Genomic DNA, 27353 nt, shown 5'->3' on the forward strand with positions numbered 1-27353 from the left:
GTATATATGCTTACTTTTGTTTCATTGTCGAGGCACGTCACTGTTGATCAATAATCCGGCTCTGTAGGAGGTTTCATTTCATTCACGGGAAGTCATTCCTCTCCACTGTCACCTCGTGCTCCCTCTTGATGGAAAATTGCCAACATTTGACTTGCTGGTCTGAATCTGATTATTTGGGATCCCTTTTTTTTCAGCCTATTTTGAGACTGCTTTGATGGAAATGGATGGATTGGCTAGAACTAGATCTAAAAGGAAACTTGTTGTTTTTTTATGTAAAATACTGTATGATGGTGTTTGTTGCAACAGGCACTATTTAAATTAATAGAATGGAATCACAATCTCCTTTAGTATTAATTGATCTTATATTGTATGCTCATGGTGATAATAAGGATTGCATTAGATGGTTCTTTTATGAGACGAAACAGGAAAATCGTTACATCATTAGGTTATAATACAATGACCTAAAAGAGATCTGAATTGACCCGTCAGAACAGGTTTTAAGTCTATCGTGTCTTTCCAATCGATGAGATATATTCGCCTTTGTTCTGGCAGCGTTCTGAGAAGAATGGAACATCTTTTTGTCCTCGTACCCCCTCGCCATCTGCGCATTGTTGACAACGGTCTGTGATTGGCACACCTCTTAGCCAATAGACGCGGCTCTGCGTTTCCCCCGCGAACCAAGCGTCCAATCAGACGAGGGACGGGGCGGGGCGTTGGCTGCGAGTGGGCGTGGTCAGAGCGGTGACGGGAGAGCGGCGGAGCAGCGAGCGGCAGTGTTGTTGTGGAGCTCTGAGGAGGAGGAACATCTGTGATTATGACAGACAACCATGAAGAGACATGGAAACACCGCGGGCTGTGATTATCGAGTGCAGCCTCACGGATTCGGACGGGACGCCACAACCCTTCGGCTGCGTGATTTCCGGACATTTCTCGGGTGACTGACCCCGGTGTGAAGTTACGGATTGTTTTGTTTTCGGACTTAATGAAGAGAAGGGGGCCCTGAAATTATATGCTGGGGGAAGTTGGGCTAGCTGGGGGAGAAAAAACCCCCACACAACAACAATTACTACTCGTTAAAATAGCGCTGCTTTACTCCTTTTAGACTGATTTCAAAATCCCGATTTTAACTAATTTAGTTTGACACCCTGAAGCTGTTTTATGCAGATTTAGTTTTGATTGAAAGCAGCTGCGGCAGAGCTAGGCTAGCCCGCTAGCTCCCACGCAGAGAGCTAGCTTCTTGTTGCTAAGAAAGCGTCTCTGGAAATTAAAAGAAGGCGGCATATTTTTTCCGATTTAATCGCTTTTAGCGGACAGGGACAAGCGTTTTAAAGCAGCCCGTATGTGCTTAGGATCGTCACAACGCCGTGTCAGTATATTTTTTACCTAGTTTCAGACATGTTTCTGGTCCTTATTTAGAGTTTCAGATGGAGTTGTTATCAGTTTCCCCAATCAGCGTTTAAAGGCAGGCTCTGCTTCACATTGTGGTTACATAATGCCATAGCCATTAGTTGTTTACATGGGATCTTCTTCTCCCAGCGTGCCCTGCTTCTAATCAGGCTTCACAATATTTAGCCCCTTTTTTTTATTTTAAAGCTGAACGGTTCTCATCAAGCAGAACAAAGCCCCCATCGCCGGACCCGTATCCGGCTGGTTGATGGCATAACAGACCTTGTTTTGGATCAAGCCAGAAGGGAAGAGCATAAAAGGGTGGAAATCCGGCCTCCTGGGCTGGGAGGTGAAGATGGGCAGCCAGGGCAGCCCGGTGAAGAGCTACGACTACCTGCTGAAGTTCCTGCTGGTGGGAGACAGCGACGTGGGCAAAGGGGAGATCCTGGACAGCCTGCAGGACGGATCAGCAGAGTCTCCGTACGCTTACAGCAGCGGTGAGTTTACTCTCGATTCAGGAGTTTACCCCCGATTCGGGAGTTTACTCTCGATTTAGGAGTTTACCCTCCATTCAGGAGTTTACCCTCGATTCAGGAGTTTACCCTCGATTTAGAAGTTTTACCCTCCATTCAGGAGTTTACCCTCGATTCAGGAGTTTACCCTCGATTTAGAAGTTTTACCCTCCATTCAGGAGTTTACCCTCGATTCAGGAGTTTACCCTCGATTTAGAAGTTTACCCCTTGATTTAGGAGTTTACCCTCGATTTAGGAGTTTACCCTCGATTCGGGAGTTTACCCTCGATTTGGGAGTTTACCCCCGATTTGGGAGTTTACCCCCGATTTGGGAGTTTACCCCCGATTTGGGAGTTTACCCTCGATTTAGGAGTTTACCCTCAATTTAGGAGTTTACCCTCCATTCAGGAGTTTACCCCTCGAAAAGGAGTTTACCCTCAATTTAGGAGTTTACCCTCCATTCAGGAGTTTACCCCTCGAAAAGGAGTTTACCCCTCGAAAAGGAGTTTACCCCTCGATTTAGGAGTTTACCCTGCATTCAGGAGTTTACCCCTCCATTCAGGAGTTTACCCTCCATTCAGGAGTTTACCCTCCATTCAGGAGTTTACCCCTCCATTCAAGAGTTTACCCCTCCATTCGGGAGTCTACCCTCCATTAGGAGTTTACCCTGGATTTAGGAGTTTACTCACAGTTTAGGAGTTTACCCTCAAATTTAAGAGTTTACCCTCAAATTTAAGAGTTTACCCTCGAATTTAAGAGTTTACCCCTCCATTCAGGAGTTTACCCCTCGAAAAGGAGTTTACCCTCCATTCGGGAGTTTACCCCCGATATAGGAGTTTGCCCTCTATTTACGAGTTTGTCCTCTATTTAGGACTTTACCCTCCATTAGGAGTTTACTCTCCATTCAGGCCGGGTCATGCTGCGGGCCAGAGGGAGAAAGGTCCTGAATGTTGGTGCTGTGGGTGGAAATCACAATGGCTTCCCTCCTGGCTGGCTGTAAGGTGGCACACAGTGACTGTTGGGGGCATTGACAGGCGAGACAATGTTGTTCATTGACCTTTCACTGTAGCACATTAGACTCGTGTTGGATAGACTCCCTCTGACCGAGCTCCCTCAGCCGCATCCACCCTAACGTTAGCTGTGAAAGTGGGAGAAGTTTCCACCCTGTTGCCTCCGTTTATAGATGAGAAGGCGTGTCTCGATTAGACATAAAGGTTTAATAATAATAATAATATTCAGAATGGCTTTATTGGGCAGGTTTGTGCAAACAAACAAGGAATTTGACTTTAATGGAATATGTGTTTGTGACTGAGTCCTATCAGGGGCCTTGCTACTTGCTCACAAACTTGGCAGATTTTCTCTTCCTGATACAAATGGGATTCGAACCCAGGGCTCCTGTGTCAAAGATCACAGAGATAGACCTCTAGAGAGGGGGTAAAAACACGTTTTTTTGTAAATATTTATGAATATATACAGGGTTTTACAAGAGAGGAAGAGGTGGGCAATCTGGTGGAAATAAGCGTGGTACCGATCTAGGTCCTCTGACTAGTTACGTTTATACGGACAAAAGTAATCAGAACAAAAAAGCGTCATGTAAAACAAGACAATCGGAATATGTATTGGATTAAGATCAAACTGAGTTAAATTGTGAATTGTGTAAATCGGGAAACAAAACTGTCGGGGCTCCCGATAAACCTTTCTGTTAGAAAAAAAAAATGAGAACAAAAAATTGTTGTCCAGCCCGGGCGCTCAGAAGACAAACTTATATAATACGGCTTTGTTTACTACTTTTGTTGTTTAGCAACGATGGAAATACTTCTGTGTCTTTTTTTTTTTTTTTTTTAGGGGAATTTGATAACTGCACATGTCAGAGTGGTTCTATTCTGAATAAAGCCATGTGCATAAAAACACACATTATGATCAGATTAGTTTATTGTGCGTCCATATAAACGGTACAATCCGATCATTTAATCCGAATGCATTTTAATCCGACGGTGAAATGTTTTGCATGTAAACATAGCGCTCTGGTTTTCATCAGAGAAACAGCCTGGTGGACAAAAAACGTCCTGATGGTTTGTGTCCATCAGAATCAAACATACTTTAATAATCCCAGAGGGAAATTACTTTTGTTACAAGACAGGGAACCAAAAAGTCCTGATGTTCCTGATGTCTTTAAAGCCTTAACCAGAATGACTGGGATATGCTCTGCTGAGATGCTAGCAGCACATTTTCCTGACCAGGATGGGGACTTGTACAGCCAATCAGACCTGATTGGTTGCTGTAGTCTGGACCGGTCCTGTCTGGTGGATGAGCCGGACCACTCAGTGATGGACTGTCCTTATCAGGCTGATTTAAGGTGGACTGAAGGGGAAACGATCCTCAGAGCTGCTCTTCCTCAAAGCAAACACATGCGGAGCATTATGGCTGCTGACTACCAGGCCTTCATGCTCTCCGTTCAGCAGGAAGGTTTAAAGATAAAAGCTTTATGAAACGTTATCGTTGATGTTGCCGTGTGACCAAGTTGTTTTAATTGCAAAAACAGCCGCTGCAGCCAGATGAAAGATTTTCTATGAAACTGTGATGTTGGGGTTGAAAAAAAAAAAAAGGAATTAAAGCTTTTTTTTTTTTTTTTAGTGTCGGTTTTGACACAATGTTTGCAATGAACCCAAGAAAGAAAGATGTTCACGCTGTTTAGGGAAGTATTTAACGTATCACGACTCGGTCTTTCAGCATGAAATTCAGCAGCATTATCGTCTAAAGCCTAAACAGTTTGAACTGATTAATATCGTGTAAATCGCAGATTTTGTAATCCTTATTCAGATAAGTCTGCGTTTGAGTTTGGTGCAGTTATATCCGGCGGTGCTATTTAAACTAAATGTGACGAAGGAACAAGTTAAATCGGTCATTTAGAGAAACAAGAAGATTTCTGTGTGAATTAAAACAGAACGGGGATTCATCAGAAACATTTTCCGATCTTTCAACGTATGTTTTTTGGTTATAGTATTTAGAAGTTTGTACAGACAACAGGAGCCTGGAGATCCAGGGTGTCAGAAAGGTGGATCATTTAAAATAAAACCCGCGTTGGAGTTCCTGCTCTGTAGCTGGAAACGCAGACACCGGCGGCTCGCTTGGACTCAGACTTTTAAACGTCCTCTCGGTGAAACTGACCTGAAATGATTCAATCCTGTTGCGTCCAGACGGCTTTAAGGAACGCAGTGAACAGCTGGGACACAGCTGGACAAACACTCGGCCTAATTAGTCTCAACTTCTCCTCGTTAAGTCGCCGGCGTGAGCGATGCCGGCGCAGAGATGGAGGAAGATAAACCGTGGCTCTGAGCCGAGTGAAGATGCCGCTGCAGATGAGTCGCCCTTCAGATCCCCCCCCCCCTCGCCTCCTTTTTAGAGGCAACAGTTCATGAAAAATCCACCAGTCAGCAGGATGACCCGCTTTCTCTGATCGCCGCAGGAGACCCTCCCTCAGGCCGAGCGCTTTCTCTCACAAACGGCAGCAGCTGAACGCACGGCTCTACTTTTTCAGGCGGCGACCGCGTTTCGGCCGAATCGTTTTCTCGCCGGCTTGATTGATGATCACTAATTGCTCTGGTTAGACTTGTTTCACACGTGTGGGGCGGTTTGGAGATGTAATTGGAGCAGCTACTGTGGTTCCAGGTAGTTTGGCTGAAAAAGCTGCACGTGTTCCTGGGTTTCTACTAGATTTCCTCTTCCCTGCACATCAATAAAAGGACCTGAGGGGGGGGGGGGTGGGTCATGTTACTCAGTGGTGGAGCAGGTGGACCATATGCTGGGGCTGCAGCCCTTGACGTGGTTGTCCCGGGTTCGATTCCCCGGTTTACTTCTCGCTCTACTCTACTTCCTGTCTAGCTAATAATAAATAAATAAATGTGCCAAACAGAAATAAAAACACTTAGAAAATAAAAAGAAGCAGATCAGCGTCTGAACGCAGCAGGAAGGAGATCAAACGGCTTCATGAAATATGAAGGGTTGGCTGAGCTGAACACGGAGAGACGGCGGTGCATCGATTCCCGTCTCTTCAGCGAAGACCGGCTCAGTGTGTTGGGAATATGTCAGGAGAACAGTTCTGATTGGCTGAGGCCGTCCGCAGGCTGTGATTGGTCCTGATTTGGCTCTCAAAGCGGCGGCTGCCTTATTGATTATTGATCAGAGCCTCTGCGGGGCTGAAAACGTCTTTGTTGCAGAAAGTAGGATGACTTCATGTCATTTTTCTCCCCAACCTCAGGGTTATTTTACAGGTGTGCTTACGCTCGGCGGACTTCAGGTATGAAACATTCCCACACAGCAAGGCTCGACCAGTGAGATGCTACTAGATGCAGCGGTCAGAACGAGGCCTGATCCGCTGATTCAGCATGTTTTTCTTTTTGTACTGCAGGGAATGTCACAGAAACAATAGTTATATTCCCAAACATTTGTAATAAACTTCAGAAAAGTGGACCAAAAGTGTTCCTGGGCTGAAAATGACCCAAGTTTTTAGTCTTAAAGCATTTTTTTTTTTTTTTCACGGTTTAACTCAGCAGTCATCCAATCTGAGCTCTGCTCTCTGGCCGGTTGACTGGTGCATTTCTAATATGATATTTCTTCATTTGGTTTGGGAATGCCCAGCTGTGTTTAATTTCTGGGAGGTGATAAGAAATAGTTTGTCCATTTTGTTGCACATTAATATTCCTTTTTCACTTAAAGTTTTTTTTGTTGAAAAGCACAAGAAAGGGTATTTTGGCCTGATTTAACTTCTGCGAAGAAAATGGCCGCCAGTGGTTGTTGTCTTTTATAGATCTTGCATATCTAGCATTGTCTGCTGCACATGTGCACAATGCTAAGGAAATTATCAGTTTGTGGAATCAAAGCGCTTTAGAGGTGAGGCCACCTTTAATTACTGTTGTGTTGCCAAATATAGTGAGCAGATGTAATGCTTTAATTATGGTTGTCCTGGACCTGTGTATGTCCAGTGTTTGTTTGTTAATTGTATTGTTTGCGCTTTGTGTTTCTGTTCTACAACATGTAAAATAAATTGAACATTTGGTCAAAAATTTTGTTTACAACTGAGAGACAAATAAAGGATTAATCTAAACTAAAATAGTATTTTAAAATAAACCTAGATCACTTAGCACTCCACCAGAACCTGAGTTATTATTAGCCACAGTAGCCTCCAATAGCGCTAGAACTAATCGGCCTTTTGACAAATCTCTGTCCGTGAAGCTAATATTTTAACAGTTAGCATTAGCTTATGTTTTCCAGGAGGTTTACCAGTTCACCTTTGGAGATACAGGAGCTTTGTTTTTATTGCTTATATCAAGATAATAATATATGTAATAATATCTTTGTCGTTGCAACCTACATTCCAATGAAATTTGTTCTCTGCATTTAACCCGTCCCCTTGGGGAGCAATTGGGGGTTAAGGGTCTTGCTCAGGGACCCAGAGCGGCAGTCTGTCGGAGTTGAACCCAGAACCTCCGGGACACAAACGCAATTACCGCTAGGCCATTACTCCCCAGATATCGATTATATTGACAGTCCTAATTGCATCATAGCTGCTGCAGATTTGTCTGCTGTACTTCCAGGAAGTGACTCTGGACACGCTTTTCTGCCGTGTGATTGGAGCAGGATAATAACAGGAAGTAGAGGTTCCTCATAGACGCATTTGGACAGCATTACCAGAGACTAATGGAGTTAAAGTCACAATGAGGCTGAGTGCAGTGGTCTGATGATGGACCCAGTGGGAACGTGCACAGCTACACAGACGCTGTCAGATGCTTTGGTAAACGCTGATTTATAGTTGAAGTATAAACGTTACGTGCAGAAATGAGACGTGCCGACACCATGTCTGCAGCATTTATGCTCCGTGCAGCTTTTCCTCCAAAGTAGCACTATTCTCCTAGACTCTAGAGGGCAGCGTTGTGCTCCTAAGCCAAGCTTACTACGCCCGCTGAGCTGTATAATACACTGGAGTGCTAATCACCGTCTGTTTGAACGAGTCGCTTTGAAGCCACCAGCCGCCATATTGGTACTCCCTATTTCCCCCCAGTAACTAGGGAATATGTGCGCTACAGCATCGAATAACGAGGATTTTCTCATGTTCAGGGGGAGCTTAAGACTTTTTAAAATGTCAAATGCCATATCGTTTTATGTTATGTTCTAAAAATATCAAGTACTGAGAAAGTCATGTGCTGAAATATTTTGCATTTTATTCATTTAAATCTATATGTTTAACATTTATAAATATATAAATAACAATATACAAAAACATATATTTACATATGTGTATACATATATATATATATATATATATATATATATATATATATATATATATATATATATATATATATATATATATATATATATATATATATATATATATATAATATGAATAACATGTAAAATATTTCAGCACCTAATTTCCTAGTAGTTGATAGTGTTAGTACTTCCACTGCCTGTACAATTACCTGTGAAATGTTTTCACTCAGCCAGAAAACTGCTTGTTGTTGCAACCAAATCCTATGGGATTCTGTTAGAGTAGGGAGTAGCAAGATGGCGGCCAGTGACTTCAGTTTTTCGGCAAAATCAGCACTCCAGTGTATTATATAGCTCAGTGACTACACCCCGCTACACGTAGAAGGAGAAGACACAGTTGTTTCCAACATTTTAAAGCCGCCTATTTCACCCAAAGTAGTTGCGAACTTTCCTAATTGTGCGTGGCGGAAACTTTTGACCGTGTAGAGGAGCGTTGTAGCCAAAATTATACAATATGGCCGCCTGAACCTGGCAAATGCATCAAGCACAAATTACCCTTAACTGCCTCTAATAAATACGTCCACATATGCCCCCTGGTGGTCATTATAGATCAAGTCATGCACACGTGGATCAGATTGGATCCAAATCTGACCAATATAGCTACTTTAAATCTCTGGGGTAAAACTTTCTTTACGCTTTAAGCCACATGAATAAAATGCTTTTTTTTTTTTTTTTTTAGATTGCTGCAGAAGATACTTGGCACTTGCCCCAAACTGTTCCAGGGATACGAGGGTTTCCAGCGTGGTGCATAATCCTTCAGGATTTAGTTTATCTCCATAATATTATGATCTCTGCCGGTGATCCCAGTACAAATCCATTTCACAAAGATGGAGAAGCAAGTTAAGATTCAAGAGCAGTTTGAAGAGACATTTTTCAATTAATCTGTTACATGATTAAGGCTAAATACGCTTCTATTTATTTCTTGATGCGTAACGATATTTCCTTAGGGTCGGCTTGGGTGACCAGTTCCAGATTAAGGCGTTTGTTGGCATTTATCTCTGGAAGCAGACCAGCTCACTGATAACCCCCCCCATACTGCTGTCCTGGAGGTAGAGAGGGGCTTTAGTGGCTTTAACTGAGAGCTGGGAGTTAAATGAAAAGCAGAATGTGGTCTAATCCTCTTTAAAGATGCAGCCAACGACACACCGACCGTTCTCGGTTCAGCTGTTTGTGAAGTCGCTCCACTTTCCTGCTGTTTACCTCCTTTTCTGCCTCATTGATTTTCTTTCTTCACTTCTTCTTGCTTCCTAACACTGAGAATGTGCACCGCTTGATTCAAGTGTTTATTTCTACATAAAAAGCTGCAAGATAACCTTATTCTCCCATGCTGTTCACCTGGGTCATTGATTTAAAAAGCCACAGAGGAGTCCATTTCTGTTCTGCGGGACACAGGAAGCATTATGTAGAAATGGGCGTTTTAATCATGGAAATTTGATTTAAAACGTTAATAGGTTGGTCAAATCAAAACATCATGTACTAAAATTGTACTTTTCCCCCTTTTCAACCGTCTAGAGTTGTAGATTGCGTTTCCCCCACCTTATTATAATCCTTGCTGGCCGCCAGGCTTTACTCGCCCCAACTCTCGCCCGCCAGGCTAAGTGTTGTTTATTTATTTCGTTGTCGGTGTTTGAGCGCGACATAAAACGGTCACTAAAGGGAGAAAACCTCCCAAACCCGGTAGCTAACGCGCTAGCTGTTATTAGCTTGATGCATGACGATTTAAAGGTATACTATGCAACCGGGGTTGATTTTCCAGCGAGGCTCCCCCCAGAGGGTGAAAGTAAAAGTGCACTGTTGTAAAGATGCTCAGCTGTTCTGGTTTCTCCATCAAGCCAGGCGCGGTTGTTTTGAGCTTAGCAGACAGGCGAACGCAACGAAAAGTCGAAAAAACGGCAGTACAAACAATGACTAACACAGTGAAAGTATGAACATCAGGGTTTCCTGCAGAGCTATCTTGGCGACGGGCGCCGTTTGACGGCCGCGGCGGGCGCCTCGTCAAACTCACGCTACCGCCTCGCCAACATTCAAAAAAATAAAAATAAAAAAAATAATGATGATGATAATAATAATAATAATAATAATAATAATAATAATAATAATAATAATAATAATAATAATAATAATAATAATAATAATAAAAAAACTCGATATGCTTGCATGTTTGACGTTAACACGCGGTTCTTTGTTGTTGCTTTCGCGCGTTCATATAGTGAATGGCAGGGCAAAAACACACGGAGTTCTCGCTGTAAAGAAAGACCGACTCTCGCGGTCTTGCGCGAGACTTCTGAGCCTGTGAGTGCGGGCCAAGGGCTCCTACAATTGCAAGTACGGTATTTCCCCCACAGACCACCAGGGCGGCCGAGAAAACCTTTGTTCGACCTGAAATGACTCATTTAATCATCCAAAACGGTATGGAACACATTAATTAACTGAAAAACGTTGCATAGTATGCCTTTAAATTTTCGTGGGAGCTACCACCAGAATTAACACATTTCATCGGGGAAACCCATGTTTCTCGTGATGGTTTTATTTTTATTACTGTGCTTGAAATTGGAAAAAATGCTAATTGTAAAAAGCAACAAAGTGAGAGCCATAGATCTCCGTAGATCAGTACGTTATGTTAGGACCACTGATCCTCAGTGTATAACAAAATGTCCTTCCAGGAGGGATGCAAGCGTCTGCAGACTGAAGACTGAACAAACCGGCACCCTATGGCAGGATTTAAAAGCGCTTATTTAGTGGTGAATGACCACTAATGACAAATCTGAACCATTGAAGTTCTGACAGCATTCAGCATGTCAGAATGGTCCCAGCAACTAGCAGGGCCTTTAATACCTCTGCAAGTCTCACTTTTCTCCTCATAATCGGTTGTTTTACTCATGGGGTCCTATAACAACGTAGCAGTTGTCACGTTTTGAGGAATCTGCCGTCTGTCTAACCACTCAAATTATTTGAGTTTCCCGCAGCAGCTTGTTTAACCCTGAAGAGTCGCGTTAAGCTAACGGTACACATGAGTCACATCAGTCGCAGCTGAAGGGAACTATGATGGGAAAACGTAAAAAGGTAAACGTGTATTTTTATTGTAAGGTTTCATTCTGGGATGACGGCGAGAGATTTCCAGGCGGTACGTCATCGACCATATATGGAAATGCTTCCTGCTTCACAGGATGTGACTCAAAAGGCTCCTTTGTTTCAGAAACAATCGTTTTAAAGTTCCTTGTTCATTTTAAGATTGTTTCGTTTTCACGTTTAAAATCTCTAAAATCTAATGGAGGTCCCTTTTTAAAGCTTTGTGTTGATCTACAAGGAAGCAAAGCGTCCCGACCTCCTGAATGGAAGCAGCACTTTCAGCCGAGACATCAGAGAAGAAGAATATCGATTATCTGGGATTTCTAAGTGAGGTCCGGCGTTGAGAGGAGAGGAAGCACTTGGACCGCCGCCCTGCACTCACTCCGATTCGATTAGGCCCCGAGCTCAGCACTTAAGGCCCGCTGCAGCTTTAAGTTGCCTGGAAATTGGAAGAAGTTGCTAATGCTGTTAACCCGCAGCTGTGACCCATCAGAGCCTGATGCAGTGCAGATTTCCACTGCGATCAGCTAAATGTTTGTTGTCGCTTAGCTTTTTGAAACCCCTCTGAAAGTGGAGGTGGACAAACCAGACTGGTTCTGGTGTCCAGTCAGAGCCAGTCAGGGTAAAATTAGCCAGTTCAGGTCTCTGACTGATTGACTGGTTTATACCTGGTAATGTGATTAAATCTCAGGACGCACTGTAGCATTGATTGGCTGAGGATTACTGGAAACACAGCTTCTGCAGTTTTACTGTACAGTGAAGCGTTATTATCATGTAGATTATGGGAATATTTTTCCATGGAGGACACAAAATCTCCGATGAGCTGCAACTACAACCTGAGAACCGTAGAAGCAACAATGTTTAACAAATTTATTGGCCTGTTTCTCCACCAGCCGACGAGATGAAGAAGAACTTTGTTTTTCTGACCTGGAGACGTTTGACCTTCATAATAAAGGCTGGTCCTCTTCCAGAAACCAGGTCCGCTGACTTTAATAACTCATCACAGCGAATGAATAAAGAGCGTTCAGATTATTTATGTGAACTGATCAGAGATTGTGTCCGTTTCCAGTCGCTATTTTTCTACAACTCTGATCCGCTCTTATTGATTTTAAAGTTTGGAATTTCTTTTTGAGAACAAATAACTTTTCTACTTTCTAGTTAAACTATTTTATTAAAATAGTGTCTATATAACCACAAACCAATACGACGTATCTCAACAAGACAGGCGGTATTTCACAAACCTTAAAATGTAAAGAAAAATATACCTCATAACAAGAAAATCTGTTTATTTTTACAAAATAAATCTGTGTTGTCCAATTCTCTAAAGGACAGAGAACTGCCATGTATTTTTATCTAAATTGTTAAATATTTTACTGTAAACAGAATTTATGCAGCTCTGCTGCAAAATTTCACAAATATTCAAAAACATCTCATGATTGTTTAGGTAACGAATTGACACGAGTCATTTGCGTCTTGATTTATTAATTAGCGCCGTCAGCTTAACTAATCCACTCATTGTGTTTGTTCATGTGTAGACGTAGACCTTCGCCTCAGCTTCTAGTTCATATAGCTCACTCATAGCTTCACACCGTTCACCCAATCACACGCATGCATTCCTTCAGTTAAGTGCCTTGCTCAGGGGCACGGTAACATGTAGCAGAAGGAAGCTGGAATTGAACCCCGTTCTTCTGGATTTCAAGGCAACTACTCAAAATAAAATCCTGCGACATCCTGATCCAACATGCTGGTGAAGATTCTCAGTCATCCAGGTCATGGTCATTCCAAAAAAGTGAAAAAACAAAACAACTGGACTTTTTTTCCGAAGCTTGAAGACGTTTCGCTTCCCATCCAGAAAGCTTTCTCAATTCAAAATGTCTGGAGTAATGTGGAGCTCCAAACTTTATATTATTGCCCAACAAATGCCTTGTTATGGCTTAGATAACATGCAAATTAAACCGAAACATAGGGCTGGGCGATATGGCTTAAAAAATAAATCTCCGATTTTATCATACCAAATCCGATTAATCAATTTTTTCCTCCTTTTTGTTTCATAAAAAGAAATTAAAGAAATTATTTTAAGACCTTGCTTTTATGTCAAGCATTTCGTCAGGGAGTTGACCTGAATTCAAAGTGCAACTAAAAACAAGCTGAGAAACATGCTTGTAAAACAAGATGGCAGCCGTGCCATTATAAACAATGAAAATATAACAAAACATTTGCTGCTAGTTGTATTACACATTGAGCTAAGAACAGGCTTCACTGCACTTGTGAACTTCAAACTAAGTTAAAAAAAAGAAGTAAATAAGTAAATGAAGTACCTTGTATTATGGTAAAAAAAAGTTTCCACTTAACAATATTTTGACAATACATTTGCCTAAACATATATTCAGCATCACATGCTGTTCTCTTCATGGAAACCCAATGAGTGTATTGGCAAAATAAAATCCAGATTTTCCAAAAATGAAATCTTAAAGAATTGTAAATTCGAATTAATCGATTAAATCGATTTATCACCCAGCCCTACCAAAACAGGTCCACCCCTTAGTAATGGGGAGTCATTAAGGGCATTGTAGGCTAACAATAGTCAACAGTCATTAAGGTAATTTGCAGCCCAACAACGACCTTAATGACTCCCCATTACTAAGGGGCGGACCTGTTTCAGTTCAATTTGGATGTTATCTAAGCTTTCTGGATGGGAAGCGAAACATCTTCAAACTTTGGGGAAAAAAGTCCAGTTAAGTGATCCTGATACGATGTGATGCCGGACCGACAGAACCGGGCTCTTTGAAAGGACGAGACAGAACAACTTTGCTGGGATGTGTTGGGTACGTCAAACTCCACGCTGCCCAAGTGAAGGACCGACATGACCCGGTCCAAAAAGCTTCTCACAACATCAGCGCTTCCCTTGACCCCCTAAAAGCGTCTACCAGAGTCTTCATCACTCTGTAACCCCATCCACACTGAAGAGCAATGTCGGTCTCCTGACGAGGGTTTCTACCGGCCGGGTTTTGGGGTGAACACCTGGTCCCTGGTCGGGAACGGACCGCTCCGTTCTGCACCTGTTTGGCCTCCGGCGCTCAGAAAGGCGGCAGGAACAGGTCGGCGCCTGCAGCAGGTGGAGGCGAGGCCGTCAGACCGGTCTGGCAGGGATCTGTGTTCTCATGAGTCGGCAGCAGGGAAAGTTTAGGGAAGAAAGTGCTGACACGAGTCACGCACCTGAACAACACGGACGCTTGTTTGGGGAAGTGAATTATTTTTAACATCCAGGTTCCTCTGAAAACTGCTGCCGTCACCGCTGGCAGAGCTGGAGGGAGTCCGTCAGTCCTTTAACTCGCTGACTTTTATTCTTTACCTTTCCACTATTAAAAAACTGCAAAGAAATCAAACCTGATTGCATCAGTAAACTGATACTTTAAAGTTCCTGATCCAGTGTCAGCACTCAGTCCTCTTTGGTTCTGGCCTGTCTGAGCCCACATCTAGGCGCTGGCCCTGTTCATATCTGGTAATAACACACATCTGACACGATGACATCACGGTTGTCCTCTTTGGCTGCAAATAAACACGCCGCCGTATCAGGGTAGCTGTCGGCTCACCTGCAAATACCAGGCCACCGCTGAAGGTGGTCTGTGGGAAACCGTGCGTCTTGAGTGGGTTCACACTAGTGGTGCAAGTTATCGATTGACTAACCATTGATTAATAATAATAAACCCTGGTTTACTTCTCTTGTATCAAGAGGGTCTTTCCATTCCATGAAGGGTTTATTGTTTTTAACAATATACTGAATTTTAAAAGAAGCACATAATTCTATTTTAACCGATTATATGTAAACATAAACTGTGGTTCTTTCACATAATAAGATGATTAGATAAATTGCACTTGAAATGAGATGGAGGACATGAACTGTTCTTATTTTAAGTGCAAAAATCTTATTCCATTGGTAAATAGTCTTATTTACCCGCTCAAATCAAGGAAAAATACTTTGGGAAACGTTAAAAATATAACAAAACAGGAAACCATTAGATTGCTGCATAGAAACAAATAAGTTGAATAGAATAAAATGTGTGAAACATTTAAAATCTTCATGAAATCCCTCCTCATCAGCTGAGCTTTTGGCATCAAGTCACAATTTATTTTGCATAATTCCCTCCGCTTTTCTGTCCTCACATCCTCTTCTTCTGAGCACATTGTGGCTTTTGGTTGAGAAGCTGACTCTGCTCCGCCAGGCAGCCTGGCTGAACGGGAGCTTTTTAGCTGGCATATTAAGGAGCTTATTGAGTGTTTTATATGAAAAAACAGAGTGTATTTTGCATCCCTGTCGTCATTAAACGGTAAAATAATCCCACGCTGGACTCGGTGTGGACCGCTTCGGGTCGCTCCACGTTAAAATGACAGACGGTGCCCTCTGCTGGATGGCAGCTATACTAGGGCTGGACGGTTATTCAATAACAACATATATATCGATCAATAGACGTATATCGAGACATATATAAAGCTCGTTAAGGTCGCTAATGGGCCAATTAGGACATGTGAGTCACTACACTCTAATCAGCTCAGCGTTTGGGTCGTCATGTCCCGATGGCCCCAGCACATCCCCAACGATGCCGTGTGAGATGTTCTGGTCCAGTGTCTGGAGGTGCACTGCAAAAACAGACCTTAAAATAACTAAAATGTTCTTAAAATTTGGGTTTTTGTCCTTGATTTGAGCAGGTAAATGATATCATCTGCCAATGGAATGAGTAGTTTGACCCCTAAAATAAGATAATTAGACATCCTGCAGTTGAAATAAGACGATGGAGATGAGTTGTTCCTATTTTAAGTGCAAAAATGTTATTCCATTGGCAGATTATCTTATTTACCTGCTCATTCAAATCAAGGACAGATACACTAATTTTAAGAAAATTTTACTTATTTTTAGTTCAGTTTTTGCAGTGTGTGAGCTGCTGCCTGGGGAGACGGGTCGGTGCTGCAGAGTGTTTTTTCCTGCTTCTCTCCTCTGCTCCATTAAGCCGGGCGTACACTGTACGAGTTTTTGCCCTTTTTGGGCCGATTCTTCAGTCGTGCGAGAATTTTTTTGGATCGGGCCGAGTTTCAGCTTGATCGTACGTCCTGCAGGGGGTAATGAGGGGCGATTAGCATCTCATGACCACCTCCCGATCAGGAATCGGACGGTCGGATAAATTTCAAACATGTTTGAAATATGAGTACCACGACTGAAAATATCGTACAGGCTTTAGTTGCCTTGAGGCCCGATTAGTGGGATTGTTCTGACTGCTTCTAAAAGCTGTTCACTTCCAACCAGAGAGGAGAAACAGACGGGAGACGAGGTCCAGTTTCCTAGGATTAGATGGTTTTTCACGCCTAAACCACCTGATATTACTACCTTTTTACCTCTTAAAAAGTGATTTGACCAGATTTATAAGTGCACATATATATTAGGCATAAAGAGTTGAGATGATTCCTCATTTTGCATAATTTATTTCCACTAAAAGAGTTAAACTTGAACATTTTCAGGTCGTTGCAGCTTCAGAACCAATAGAGCTGTTCTTTGCTGTGTCACTGCTGAACAGACGGAGCTGTGGGATGTTTAAATGCTCCCAGATGACGACGATGAGTTGTTGTTTCCAGCCGCCGTCGTCCTCTGACCGCACCGCTGATGTCTGTTGTTTTCTAACTCCTGTCTGCTCTCTCTCTCTGTCTCTGCAGGTATCGACTATAAGACCACCACCATCCTTCTGGACGGCAGGAGGGTGAAGCTGGAGCTCTGGTGAGCGCACACAGCAAAGCCATTCAGTTTCCGCTCTGGTTCTGGAGGAAACATGGCCTCGGTTCCTCTATAAACTTCTGTTTGTGCGTCCAAAACTAAACCGAATAACTGGTTGTTTAAAACTTGGATGCTATCAGATACCATCTGTAACATCACAGTGAAGGCGTTCTGACCCGTTCTGCTTTGAAGAACGGTTCTGGAGGGTTTGGTCATGATTTTATTCTCAACATCAGTGAGGAACGTCCAAAAGTTTTGGACTTGCTGGTGAGCTCTGAATCATTCTGCTGCAGAACCCAAATCTGGATCTGTAAACCACGTGCAGAATGACGCTGGTGGGATTTTAACTGAACGCTGCAGTTAAAATAAAAACATCCAGTGATGCACACTGCAAAAAGAGAACTAAAAGTAAGTAAAATTTTCTTGAAATTAGTATTTGTCCTTGATTTGAGCAGCTAAATAAGGCGATCTGCCAATGGAATGAGTATTTTTAACCCATAAAATAAGATGATTAGATAAATTGCACTTGAAGTAAGATGATTGACATGAACTGTTCTTATTTTAAGTGCAAAAATCTTATTCCATTAGTAGATAGTCTTATTTACCTGCTCAAATCAAGGAAAAATACTTCCAAGAAAATGTTCTTTTTATTTTAGTTCCCTTTTTGCAGTATCTGCTGCAGCGGCTCAACAGCCTTATATCTGTTTTAGACAAAACATCTATTTACAGAAAATAGTTACTCTGCAAAAAGGGAACTAAAAGTAAGTAAAATGTCTTGAAATTATGGTACTTTTCCTTGATATGAGTGACTAAAAAAGATGATCTGCCAATGGAATGAGTATTTTTACCCCTAAAATAAGATAATTAAATATACTGCACTTGAAATAAGATGATGATGATGAACTGTTCTTATTTTAAGTGCAAACACCAGATGATTTAAACTCTCCAGCTCAAATCAAGGAGAAATACTCTAATTTCAAGAAATTTTACTTACTTTTTAGTTCCCTTTTCACAGTGTAAAAGGTTTAAAGCTGTGGAGCTTCCTTCCTCTTGGTCAGTTCAGACTCGAGGGCCAAAACCTTCTGCTTCAGGGGGACCAGCGCGGGTTTTAGGTCCATTTCAGTTAAGAGAGAAGATTTGTTCAGAAAACGCTTCCTTGTCTTCAGTTTCATTTTTATTCTCCCCGTAATGACGCACACTTTAAGTGGTTGAAGGAGAGACGTTAAAGGATGCCTCGGCTCCATTATTCTATTCACATCCCATAATGAGTCAAAGTCATTCATGCCAGGTTTAGGCTAATCCACAGTAATCTGTTGTTTCCTCTTATAATTGTTTTCTAATGTACAAACAGATACCTAAACTCTCATTTTTAATTAATTAATATAAAAAATCTTTATTAGGAATAAGTAACCTTTAAAAAATTAGACGATTCAAACAACATCATCTGTCTCGTCTGTTTAAACATTCAATTAAATTTTATTTATATAACTCCAATTCACATCACGTCACCCCGAGGCTCTTTATAAAGTCCGATTCCATCAAGTCCTCCTGGTTGGTCAGAAATACTTATTGAGCATGCATGAAGCGACAGTGGAGAGGAAAACTCCCCTTTAACAGGGAGGAGAACCTCCAGCAGAACCAGAACCAGGCTCAGTGTGAACGCTCATCTGCCTCCACCCACTGGGGCTTAGAGAAGACAGAGCAGAGACACAGAAAGCACAGAAGCTCACATTGACCCAGGAGTACTTTCTATGTTAGATGGTGATAGAGGATGATCTGCCTCCCTTTGATGATGTCACAGCTAACAGAACGCCAGACCAGGTGTACCTTCTATGACAAGAAAAAAGACAGAGAACAAAAAGTTAAAAGCTGGAATAACAACAAATAATGCAGATTGGAGAGCAGTAGGAGAACTCAGCAGGGTGAGAGAAACAGACCCTGGTGTCCTATCTGTTTTAGTTCATGAACGTCTGCAGACATTTCTCAGCCTTGAGGTCTGGACTGTGACTAGGCCATCAGAGTATGTTGATTCTTTTCTTTTTCAGCCGCTCTGTTTTACATTTGTTAGATTTGGGATCATTGTCCAGTTGAAGACCCGGTTTGGTCCAAGGTTCTGCTGTCAGACGGGTGGTTTGTTATACTAAGGAGCCCAGATCATCAGCCGATGGATGTAGAAAGGACCTTATAACCCATCTCAGGCACCGCTGTTTGCTCCTAACACGCTTTCCGCCCAAACTCCTACTTTTCTAGAGGCGCTAACGCCGATGAGGGTCCGTTAATTATCAGTTGTTTGGACCTGAGCTGATCTCTGGTCTCTGCTGCTCTCCACAGGGACACCTCAGGACAGGGGAGGTTCTGCACCATCTTCCGCTCGTATTCCCGCGGCGCCCAGGTGAGCGACAGCGCCTGCGTTGTCCCTGGAGCTGATGTTCAGAAACGCAGAGACTCTGTGCTGATTTCTGCGTGTTTTCGTCTCTCCTCAGGGGATCCTGCTGGTTTATGACATCACCAACCGCTGGTCCTTCGACGGCATCGACCGGTGGATCCGCGAGATCGACGAGGTGATTCTCATCGGTTCAGATAAAAGCTGTTAGCAATAATCAAAGAGCTCCCGGCGCTGTAACGAACGTCATGTGGTTCCTGGATTTGGTACCGGTATCAATGCTGTGCTGCAGATATTTACAGCCCAGTAAGATGCATGTTCAGCACTGCAAAAAAGGAACTAAAAGCAAGTAATTTTTTCTTGAAATGTGTGTATTTTTCCTTGATTTGAGCAGCTAAATAAGACTAATTGCCAATTTCCACACTTAAAAAAGGAACAATTCCTCTCCATTATCTTTTATTTCAAGTGCAAAAAGCTTATTCCATTGACAAATGGTCTTATTTACCTGCTCAAATCAAGGAAAAATACTCATTTATAGAACATTTTACTTGCTTTCAGTTCCCTTTTTGCAGTGAACCAGCACAAAACATGCGATAATGTTGGCGAAAATCGCAAAGTTGATCTGATGTACAGCGAATAACCAATTAAAAAATAATTCTGCTGTCCTGCTTTGGGTTTATAGAGCACATGGACCCCAGACAGTGTCTGTACTGCTACTAGAGGAAAAATTGACATTTTTTCTATTGCAACAAGGTTTTATTGAACAGTTGCTTGTGGGCTGGTTGGTTTTACCTGTTAATGACTTGTTTCTTTCTCTTGTAAAACATTTTTACGTCGCATTAAACAACAAGCATCACCGGACATATGAGCGGCACACAGAGCCTGGATGCACGGTGCTGAAACTGCTAACATTTACTAGCTAATCTTAGTGATACGCATATTGTGTAGCTCTAAGTTGAGCTGCTGCCGCTGCAGAAGAAGCAGAAAAAAAGCACAAGCAGGGAATTCCAGCTGCTGCAGGAGCAGCCGCCTCACTCTGTCCTTCCTGCAGACATGGAAACAAAGAGGATGTTGCTGTGTGTGATTGTGGTGTATTTTTGGTCCCAGGAATGTGTTCTGCTTTTCCTGCTCCACCTCAGCCGAGCCGGCTCCTTCCAACACCTTTACCGACTCAGACAAAGCCAAAGGTTTCGCTTTTAGAGACCCGCGGCAGAGCTGATGGGGAAAAATGTGCCGTCCAACAGTCACACCTGATCAATAATTACATTTTTAATTAACTTTCTATTAAAATCGACTTGCTGTAAAATCTCTTCCATATTTTCTTTCCATGAAGACAGACTTTAATGTTTTAAAGCGGTTCTAGTCTGTAGATCTGCAGGATTTCTGAAGGGTTTTTTTTGGCTTCTGGATACAGTTTGACGTCTAAAGCTCTTCTAACGGTTAATATTGGGTAAAAACTTTTACTTCATGTCTGAGATTGTTGTCCAGCCTGATCTTTAAAGTCCTTATTTACCCGAACAAGATGTGGATGAAAAATCCGAAACATTCATCCCCAGCAGATAAACTGGATCTGAAAGTCATATCATAGATTTACGTTTTTTTTTTTTATTTAAATAAATTATATTTTAGTATTTTTTTTTTTAACAGTAAACTTAGATATTTGTTGAACTCCTCAAAATGCCATGTAAACTACACTAAATGTCCAACATGATCCGTTTTATTTTATAGAATAGTATCAGCCTGTAAATAAAAGTTAAATACGATGAGACTTTCATCTCCCAAGCAAAACTAAACATTTCCCTGCAACATAAATCTCAGTTATATAACCCGTATGTATTATTCATGAGTTTTTCTGGTTTTAATGTTCTTTCCATAGATATTAACGGCGTCTCCACCAGTGTTGTTCAACCCGGGGCCTAAAGGCGCTCCGCCCTGCAGGGTTTAGGGGTTTTCCTGCCTCAGCACGCCTGATTTTAAAGGACGGCTGATTAACGGGCTGAACTTTAGTCACCTGAATCATTAAAGCAGGGAAACTTCTAATATTCAATTGAACAGCTTTATTAATCCCAAAGGGAAGTGTTGCAGGAACTCATTCGGCAGGTTTCTCCAGATCTGCTGCAGATGCTGACGGGGGGGGGATCTCCTGCAGCGGGTCAAATCATGCACACAGTTACTGGTGATTAAAGCAGGCAGAGGTAAAAAACGGCTCATCAACCACAAACAAACATGGTGGCTGGTTGTTAATGTCATCGCTCAGAGGGCCAAACGGAGCGCCGACAAGTTAACATGATGAGTTAAAGCAATGGTTCACAACAAAACTCAAATTTTTCCACTGAGTTAGGGTTCTTTATTTATAGAAACACAGAATTATTTAGCATTTTAGAGTCAGGTCAAACCTGGACTCAATCATTTTGTATTAATTAGATTCCTTGAATTGTTTATTAGATACTAGATTATTTAAATCTTTATGTGAAAACCAGGAAATACCACAAGTCTGCGTTTTCTCAAAGATATTTAGAAATCGTGTTAAAATCTTGACTGAGATGATTTAAATGCCGGGTTTTATCTTCTCTAGCAGCGAATAATTTACTGGAGCTAAACCCGCCTGGTGTTGGAGACGTTTAATGGAGACCGGACCGATTTAATGGTCTCTGATTAGAGCTGGGCAAGAAATCGATTTTATTGATAAGTATTTTGTAAAGATTTATGTTTTTTTTGGCCAAAACACGCTTGGGCTACTATGAAACTTTGCATTATATCAGTCCAAAAAGGAGAAACTGATTTGCTAATAGCATGCAATGTTAAGTTTGTTTAGGAAAATAAAATAAAAGTTAATTTTGAAGCTATAAAACTGAAGTGAGGCCTGGTTTTCATTGTTTGGTTTTGACATGTTTTAGAGCTTATAATTAGTTGAATTTTAAATTCAGGTCAACTTCCAGATGAGATGTTGTTAAATGTTATTAAAAATAATTTCAGTAATTTGTTTCATGAAATGAAAGCTTAAAAAGATGGATTAATCAGAGTTGGTTAAATAAAATCGTAGATTTTATTTTTAAGCCATGTCACACCAGCCCCAACTCTGGTTGAGTATTGGTCAGAAAATTAATGGAAAAGCAGAGAAAACTGAGAAGGACCTTAAGAAAGATGGAGATCTGTTGATCAAGTAGATGTTTAACGACTACAGGGAAGTTTTTCTGCTTAGAGGAAACCTGGGATGAATAAATGGGTTAAGAATCTGTTAGAAACTGAAACCGTTGGATCTCCGCTGCTTTCAGAAACTTTTTCCTCGCCTGTGTCTCGTCTGTCGCTTCGTTCAGTCGGCGCTCAGCAGCGGTTCTGAGCGGGAAAAGACATCAGGCGGGGATCTCAGCGAGGAGAATCAGAGAAACCTGCGGCTCGTTGAATTATTAAAGTTATTAAAGCTCTGCTGGTCGCTTTGTGGAAGCGAAGTCGCTCTAATCATCTCCGGTTCGCTGCCACTCAACAGTCTGGTTTCTTCCTGTATCACCAGCATGCTCCGGGCGTGCCTCGGATCCTCGTCGGCAACCGCCTCCACCTGGCCTTCAAGCGGCAGGTCCCCACGGAGCAGGCGCGGGCGTACGCCGAGAAGAACGGCATGACCTTCTTCGAAGTGAGCCCCCTGTGCAACTTCAACGTGATCGAGTCGTTCACGGAGCTGTCGCGCATCGTCCTGATGAGGCACGGCATGGAGAAGTTCTGGAGGCCCAACAGAGGTGAGCGTCACATGACTCAGATTCAGCCAATAAGAGCTGCAGACGATCGTTAGTAAATGAGCTTTAAATAAATTACTTTTAATCATTTATTTAATCCTGCTTTTCCATCAGGGTGCCGTGATTATACACCAGGAAACTACATGAGGCAATGCAAAAAAAAAAGCTAACTACAAGTTAAATTTACTTGAAATTAGTGTAGTTATCCCTGATTAGAGCAGGTGAATAAGATAATCTGCCAATGGAATATGATATTCGCACTTAAAATAGGAACAACTCATCCGTCAGCTTTTTTGAGGTGCAGTTTATCTAATTATTTTATTTTAGGGGTCAAAATACTCATTCCATTGGCAGATAATCGTATTTACCTGCTCAAAGGACAAATGCACTCATTTCAAGAAAATTTGACTTTTAGTTCCGTTCTTGCAGTGAACGCTAAATTAATGCAAAGTTCTGCATAATAAGGTCAGACTCCATACCGATACTAAGAAAATTAAAATTTTCAATACCAATAACATTTCTTGGAAGGCACACTAACAATAAATTATTAAATACACAAACTCAACTTTAACTTCCTTTATTAGCGCAAAACCAGTAAGAATGAAACAATTCTGTCCTCAGTTGGAGAAATAAATAATTTAAGTGTCACTTCCTTGTTTGGTAAAACAGTAGACAGGATAACACTGACAGTGTAAGTTAATGGGCTTTATGTTAGTGTTAGTAAAAACAATTTACCCTTTGATTCAGTCCTGTAATTTTATTTGCTTATTTTTAGTGTTTTTTTTGTTTTGTTTACTTGTTGATTTGCTGTTAAAGAATCAATCTAAACTAAAATAGTTTTAACCCTTTAAATCTTCTTCATACAAATATTTTGAGACTTCTACCTCTTCAACAAAGTCAGTATTTTTATGAACCTTTTTAAAAATTTACAACATAAAAAAATTAATATATTTTACACACCCTATATAAAAAATGCAGAAAACATAAGGAAAATTTATTTATTGGTCTAAAGCACGTCTCAAACTCGAGGCCCGCAAGGCAATTTATCTGGCTCTCAGCCAAAAAATGCATTTCACGTGATAAAGTAAAGGCATATATAATTTTAAATTGTACAAAGTTGCTAAAACTGTGCCTCCTGTAGCGAATGTTTATGATTATTATTTTTTTAACTGTGTAGTAACAGCATCCTGCCACTAGGTGTTTTTCACAACACATTAAAACAACCCAGAAATGTCCAGAAAGAGAAAAAGTGATGCAGAATCATGAGTTTAAAGTGTAACTCACCCCAATATTAACTTTCTTTGCAGATAAACGGAATGAACTGGGCCTAAGGTGCTACTTTTATGTCACTGTGAATTTTTTTATCTGAACTGGAATGAAATTCTGAAGTCAAAAGTATCATCTATACAGCTGCAACCGGCCCTTTTAATGATTTCGTAATGCCAAAGTGGCCCAATATAGAACATATTAGTTATGATATAAAGAAAAATTGAAAGCCTGATGTTTTATTTATTTATTTTCTAATGCAAACAATAACCGGCGTGGCGTTGAGCCTGCGGCGCCGTTACCGGACCCGTCTTCCTGCTCTGACGTCTCCCTTCCTCTCCTCAGTGTTCAGCCTGCAGGACCTCTGCTGCAGAGCCATCGTGTCCTGCACGCCCGTCCACCTCATCGACAAGCTGCCGCTGCCCGTCGCCATCAAGTCCCACCTCAAGTCCTTCTCCATGGCCAACGGCATGAACGCCGTCATGATGCACGGACGCTCGTACTCGCTGGCCAACCCGGCCGGCGGCTCCAAGGGCAACAGCCTGAAGCGCTCCAAGTCCATCCGTCCTCCCCAGAGCCCGCCGCAGAACTGCACCCGCAGCAACTGTAAGATCTCCTAACTGCCGCCGGGCCCGGAGGAACGGCTACAGACTCTCTGTCACTACACCGCGGAGAACCCGGACTCCAGAACCTCTGCCGTCTGTCAGCTTATGACTACATGTACAGAAACGTCACTGATTCTGGTTCCTCCGCGTCGCCGACATCACCTGTTCTCAAGTCCTCCTCTTCTTCTTCTGTTGTTTTAATGACCGATAAGCTAACCGTTCAGACACTACAGAACCCGACGGGCCCGAACTCGGGTCCAGGCTTGATTTCTGTGCCTTGATCCACGTTTCTTTGGTTCTCGGGGGACGGGCAGAGTCCAGTGTTCCCACGGGACCCGGTTCAGATTTTAGATCCGTTTCGGATTTTTGTTTCTCAGTCGATCGAAGCGTCGGAACCAACCCGATCAGATTTTAAAACTGGTTCTAATGGATTCACAGAGCTGCTCATACGAGGGACTGGGAATGTCTGGGTTGTTGTTGGGTGGATGATTAGGAGACGGTTCTTCTCTGACCCGGCAGAGACGGGGAGCCCGGTTCCAGGCCGTGTTTCTGTTTACTCCAGACGTTAATCTGTCGGTTCTGACCGCAGGTTTATGGTCTCGTTTTTTAAGGAAACATCTCAGGATTCATCCTGCAGACAAGACGCCGTTTCCCTCTTTCAGAACCGAACATGTTTGTTCTCTAGAGACCGAGTCGACTCCTGGACCAGCCGCCATCCCTCCGGTTTTCCACAACTAGCTGGACGGGTCCAGGCTGACGCAGGCGATGTTGACAGTAAACTCTGACCCGTGTTTAACGTTTTTAAATCTGTTTTTCCTTCGTCGGCTACACTTTGAGTCCTTTTTTAAAAAGATCCAAACCGATCGTTTTGGAGAAAAAAGACGTTAATGGCCAGAAAAAAAAACGAAAACAGTGATTTTTATCAGCAGTTTCGGCTCCTTTTTAAACCAGTGAAGCAAAAACATGAATTGGAATCAAATGAAAATGATTCCTGGAACCGGATCATTTGAACCGGTTCCTACGATCCGGTTCCTACATGGTCGCAGTTTCAGTATTTTCCAGAACTGACTGAATACAGAAACATACATAACCTTCCTTCCTTCCTTTCTCCTTCCCTCGTTAGCTTCTCGCTGTGCTGCGTTCAGGTGCTGCGGGACTTTTCGGTTTCCCGCTGGATCGCTCGTGCACAAACAAGCTGGAACACGTGAAGTTTTCCGATCCGCCGCCTTTTATCCTCCACACTGTTCCTGATGGATCTCCCTGGAGACCCGGCGCAGCACGTCTTCTTCTTCTTCCTCCGTCTGATCTGCATCGCTGTCTCCGCCCGCCGTCCCATGATTCCTTGCTGTTAAATGATAGATGCTCTGCGGGGGGGTTTCATCTTTCATCCCTCCAGCTTCACGTTTGCTCCTCTGCAGCTCCGGCCTGTTTTTTACTCCTCGTTTTCTGCTCGCCTCGCTTCTTAATTTACTTTTTGGTTAAAGTTTTCCTGCAGCTTTCAGCGCAGGTTTGGACCTCAGGCCATTTTTTAACGTCTTTTTATTCAAATCCGTTCGCTTCATTTCCTGGAAATCCACCAGGACGGATCACATTCGCGAAAGAACAAATTTTAAAATCCAGGTTCTGTATGATGGTTGCGATCCAGTGTAGAACCTGAGACAGAACCCACTCGTGTTCTGGTCCAGATCGGCTGGCGTTAGAAGCAGACGGCTCCTAAAGTATCTGAAACTTAATCTGACGGTAAAACCCGACTTTTCGAGGGAGGCCGTGGCGTTAGCTCCGACATTCCCGGTCCTTAGAGGACGAATGCTGCTGGTTCTGACGGTAAAGATCCGTCACCAGGCTGGTTATTTAGCATGTAGGATGAGATCGGATCCGTTCACTGCAGGATGAATCTTCCTGTTTCTGTAAATTCTGCCGTTTATGTTCATCGGAGTATTGTTTTTTGTTTTGCCGGCGGCACCAGAACGGACCGGGTCTCCTGGCTGGTCTTCACCACCGAGCACAGATCACACTATAATCACCCACGTTCGGTGCTCTCTGTGACCCGCGGGCTTCTATGGTTCTGCAGGTTTGTGGGTCTTTGGCTCTGAGACCCGCTGATTGTTGGAGGTTTCGGACTCGGAAATGTCGGTTATGGTAGAACCAGCCTGTAAGACACTAGTCCAGTTGATTCCCTGAAGCTGCTGAGTGATCTGAAGCGTGAGGATGTGTGATGATGATGATGATGATGTTCTGTTTTTAAATTATTGATTGTACAGTTCAAGGCAACATGTATGAAGAGACTGTTTCACAATAAAACTGTTGAATGTC

The 27353-nt window shown here is 42.4% G+C and overlaps 1 protein-coding gene across 3 annotated transcripts; it reads left to right on the forward strand.

Annotated features, from left to right (window-relative positions):
- Positions 1-757: 757 nt before the first annotated feature.
- On the forward strand, positions 758-27353 carry rab40c (RAB40c, member RAS oncogene family). 3 transcript variants are annotated; one of them, XM_021311235.2, is made up of 7 exons: positions 758-947; positions 1616-1883; positions 16998-17058; positions 19387-19447; positions 19539-19616; positions 22950-23172; positions 24781-27353. In XM_021311235.2, the coding sequence occupies exons 2-7, from the start codon at positions 1742-1744 to the stop codon at positions 25053-25055; spliced, it is 840 nt and encodes a 279-aa protein (XP_021166910.1). In that variant the 5' UTR covers positions 758-947; positions 1616-1741; the 3' UTR covers positions 25056-27353. The 3 variants fall into 3 exon arrangements, with proteins under 3 accessions (XP_021166910.1, XP_021166911.1, XP_012709196.1); XM_021311236.2 differs by having other exon boundaries at positions 758-934; XM_012853742.3 differs by having other exon boundaries at positions 758-1883.

This window comes from Fundulus heteroclitus, unplaced genomic scaffold, assembly GCF_011125445.2.
Source record: "Fundulus heteroclitus isolate FHET01 unplaced genomic scaffold, MU-UCD_Fhet_4.1 scaffold_245, whole genome shotgun sequence".
NCBI lineage: Eukaryota > Metazoa > Chordata > Actinopteri > Cyprinodontiformes > Fundulidae > Fundulus > Fundulus heteroclitus.

Bases quoted from the DNA above. Each gene is read 5' to 3' on its own strand.
- rab40c (XM_012853742.3), top strand. From the start codon at position 1,742: ATGGGCAGCCAGGGCAGCCCGGTGAAGAGCTACGACTACCTGCTGAAG. The intron at 17,059-19,386 runs GTGAGCGCACAC...TGCTCTCCACAG, and splicing joins AGGGTGAAGCTGGAGCTCTG to GGACACCTCAGGACAGGGGA. The intron at 23,173-24,780 runs GTGAGCGTCACA...TCCTCTCCTCAG, and splicing joins GTTCTGGAGGCCCAACAGAG to TGTTCAGCCTGCAGGACCTC.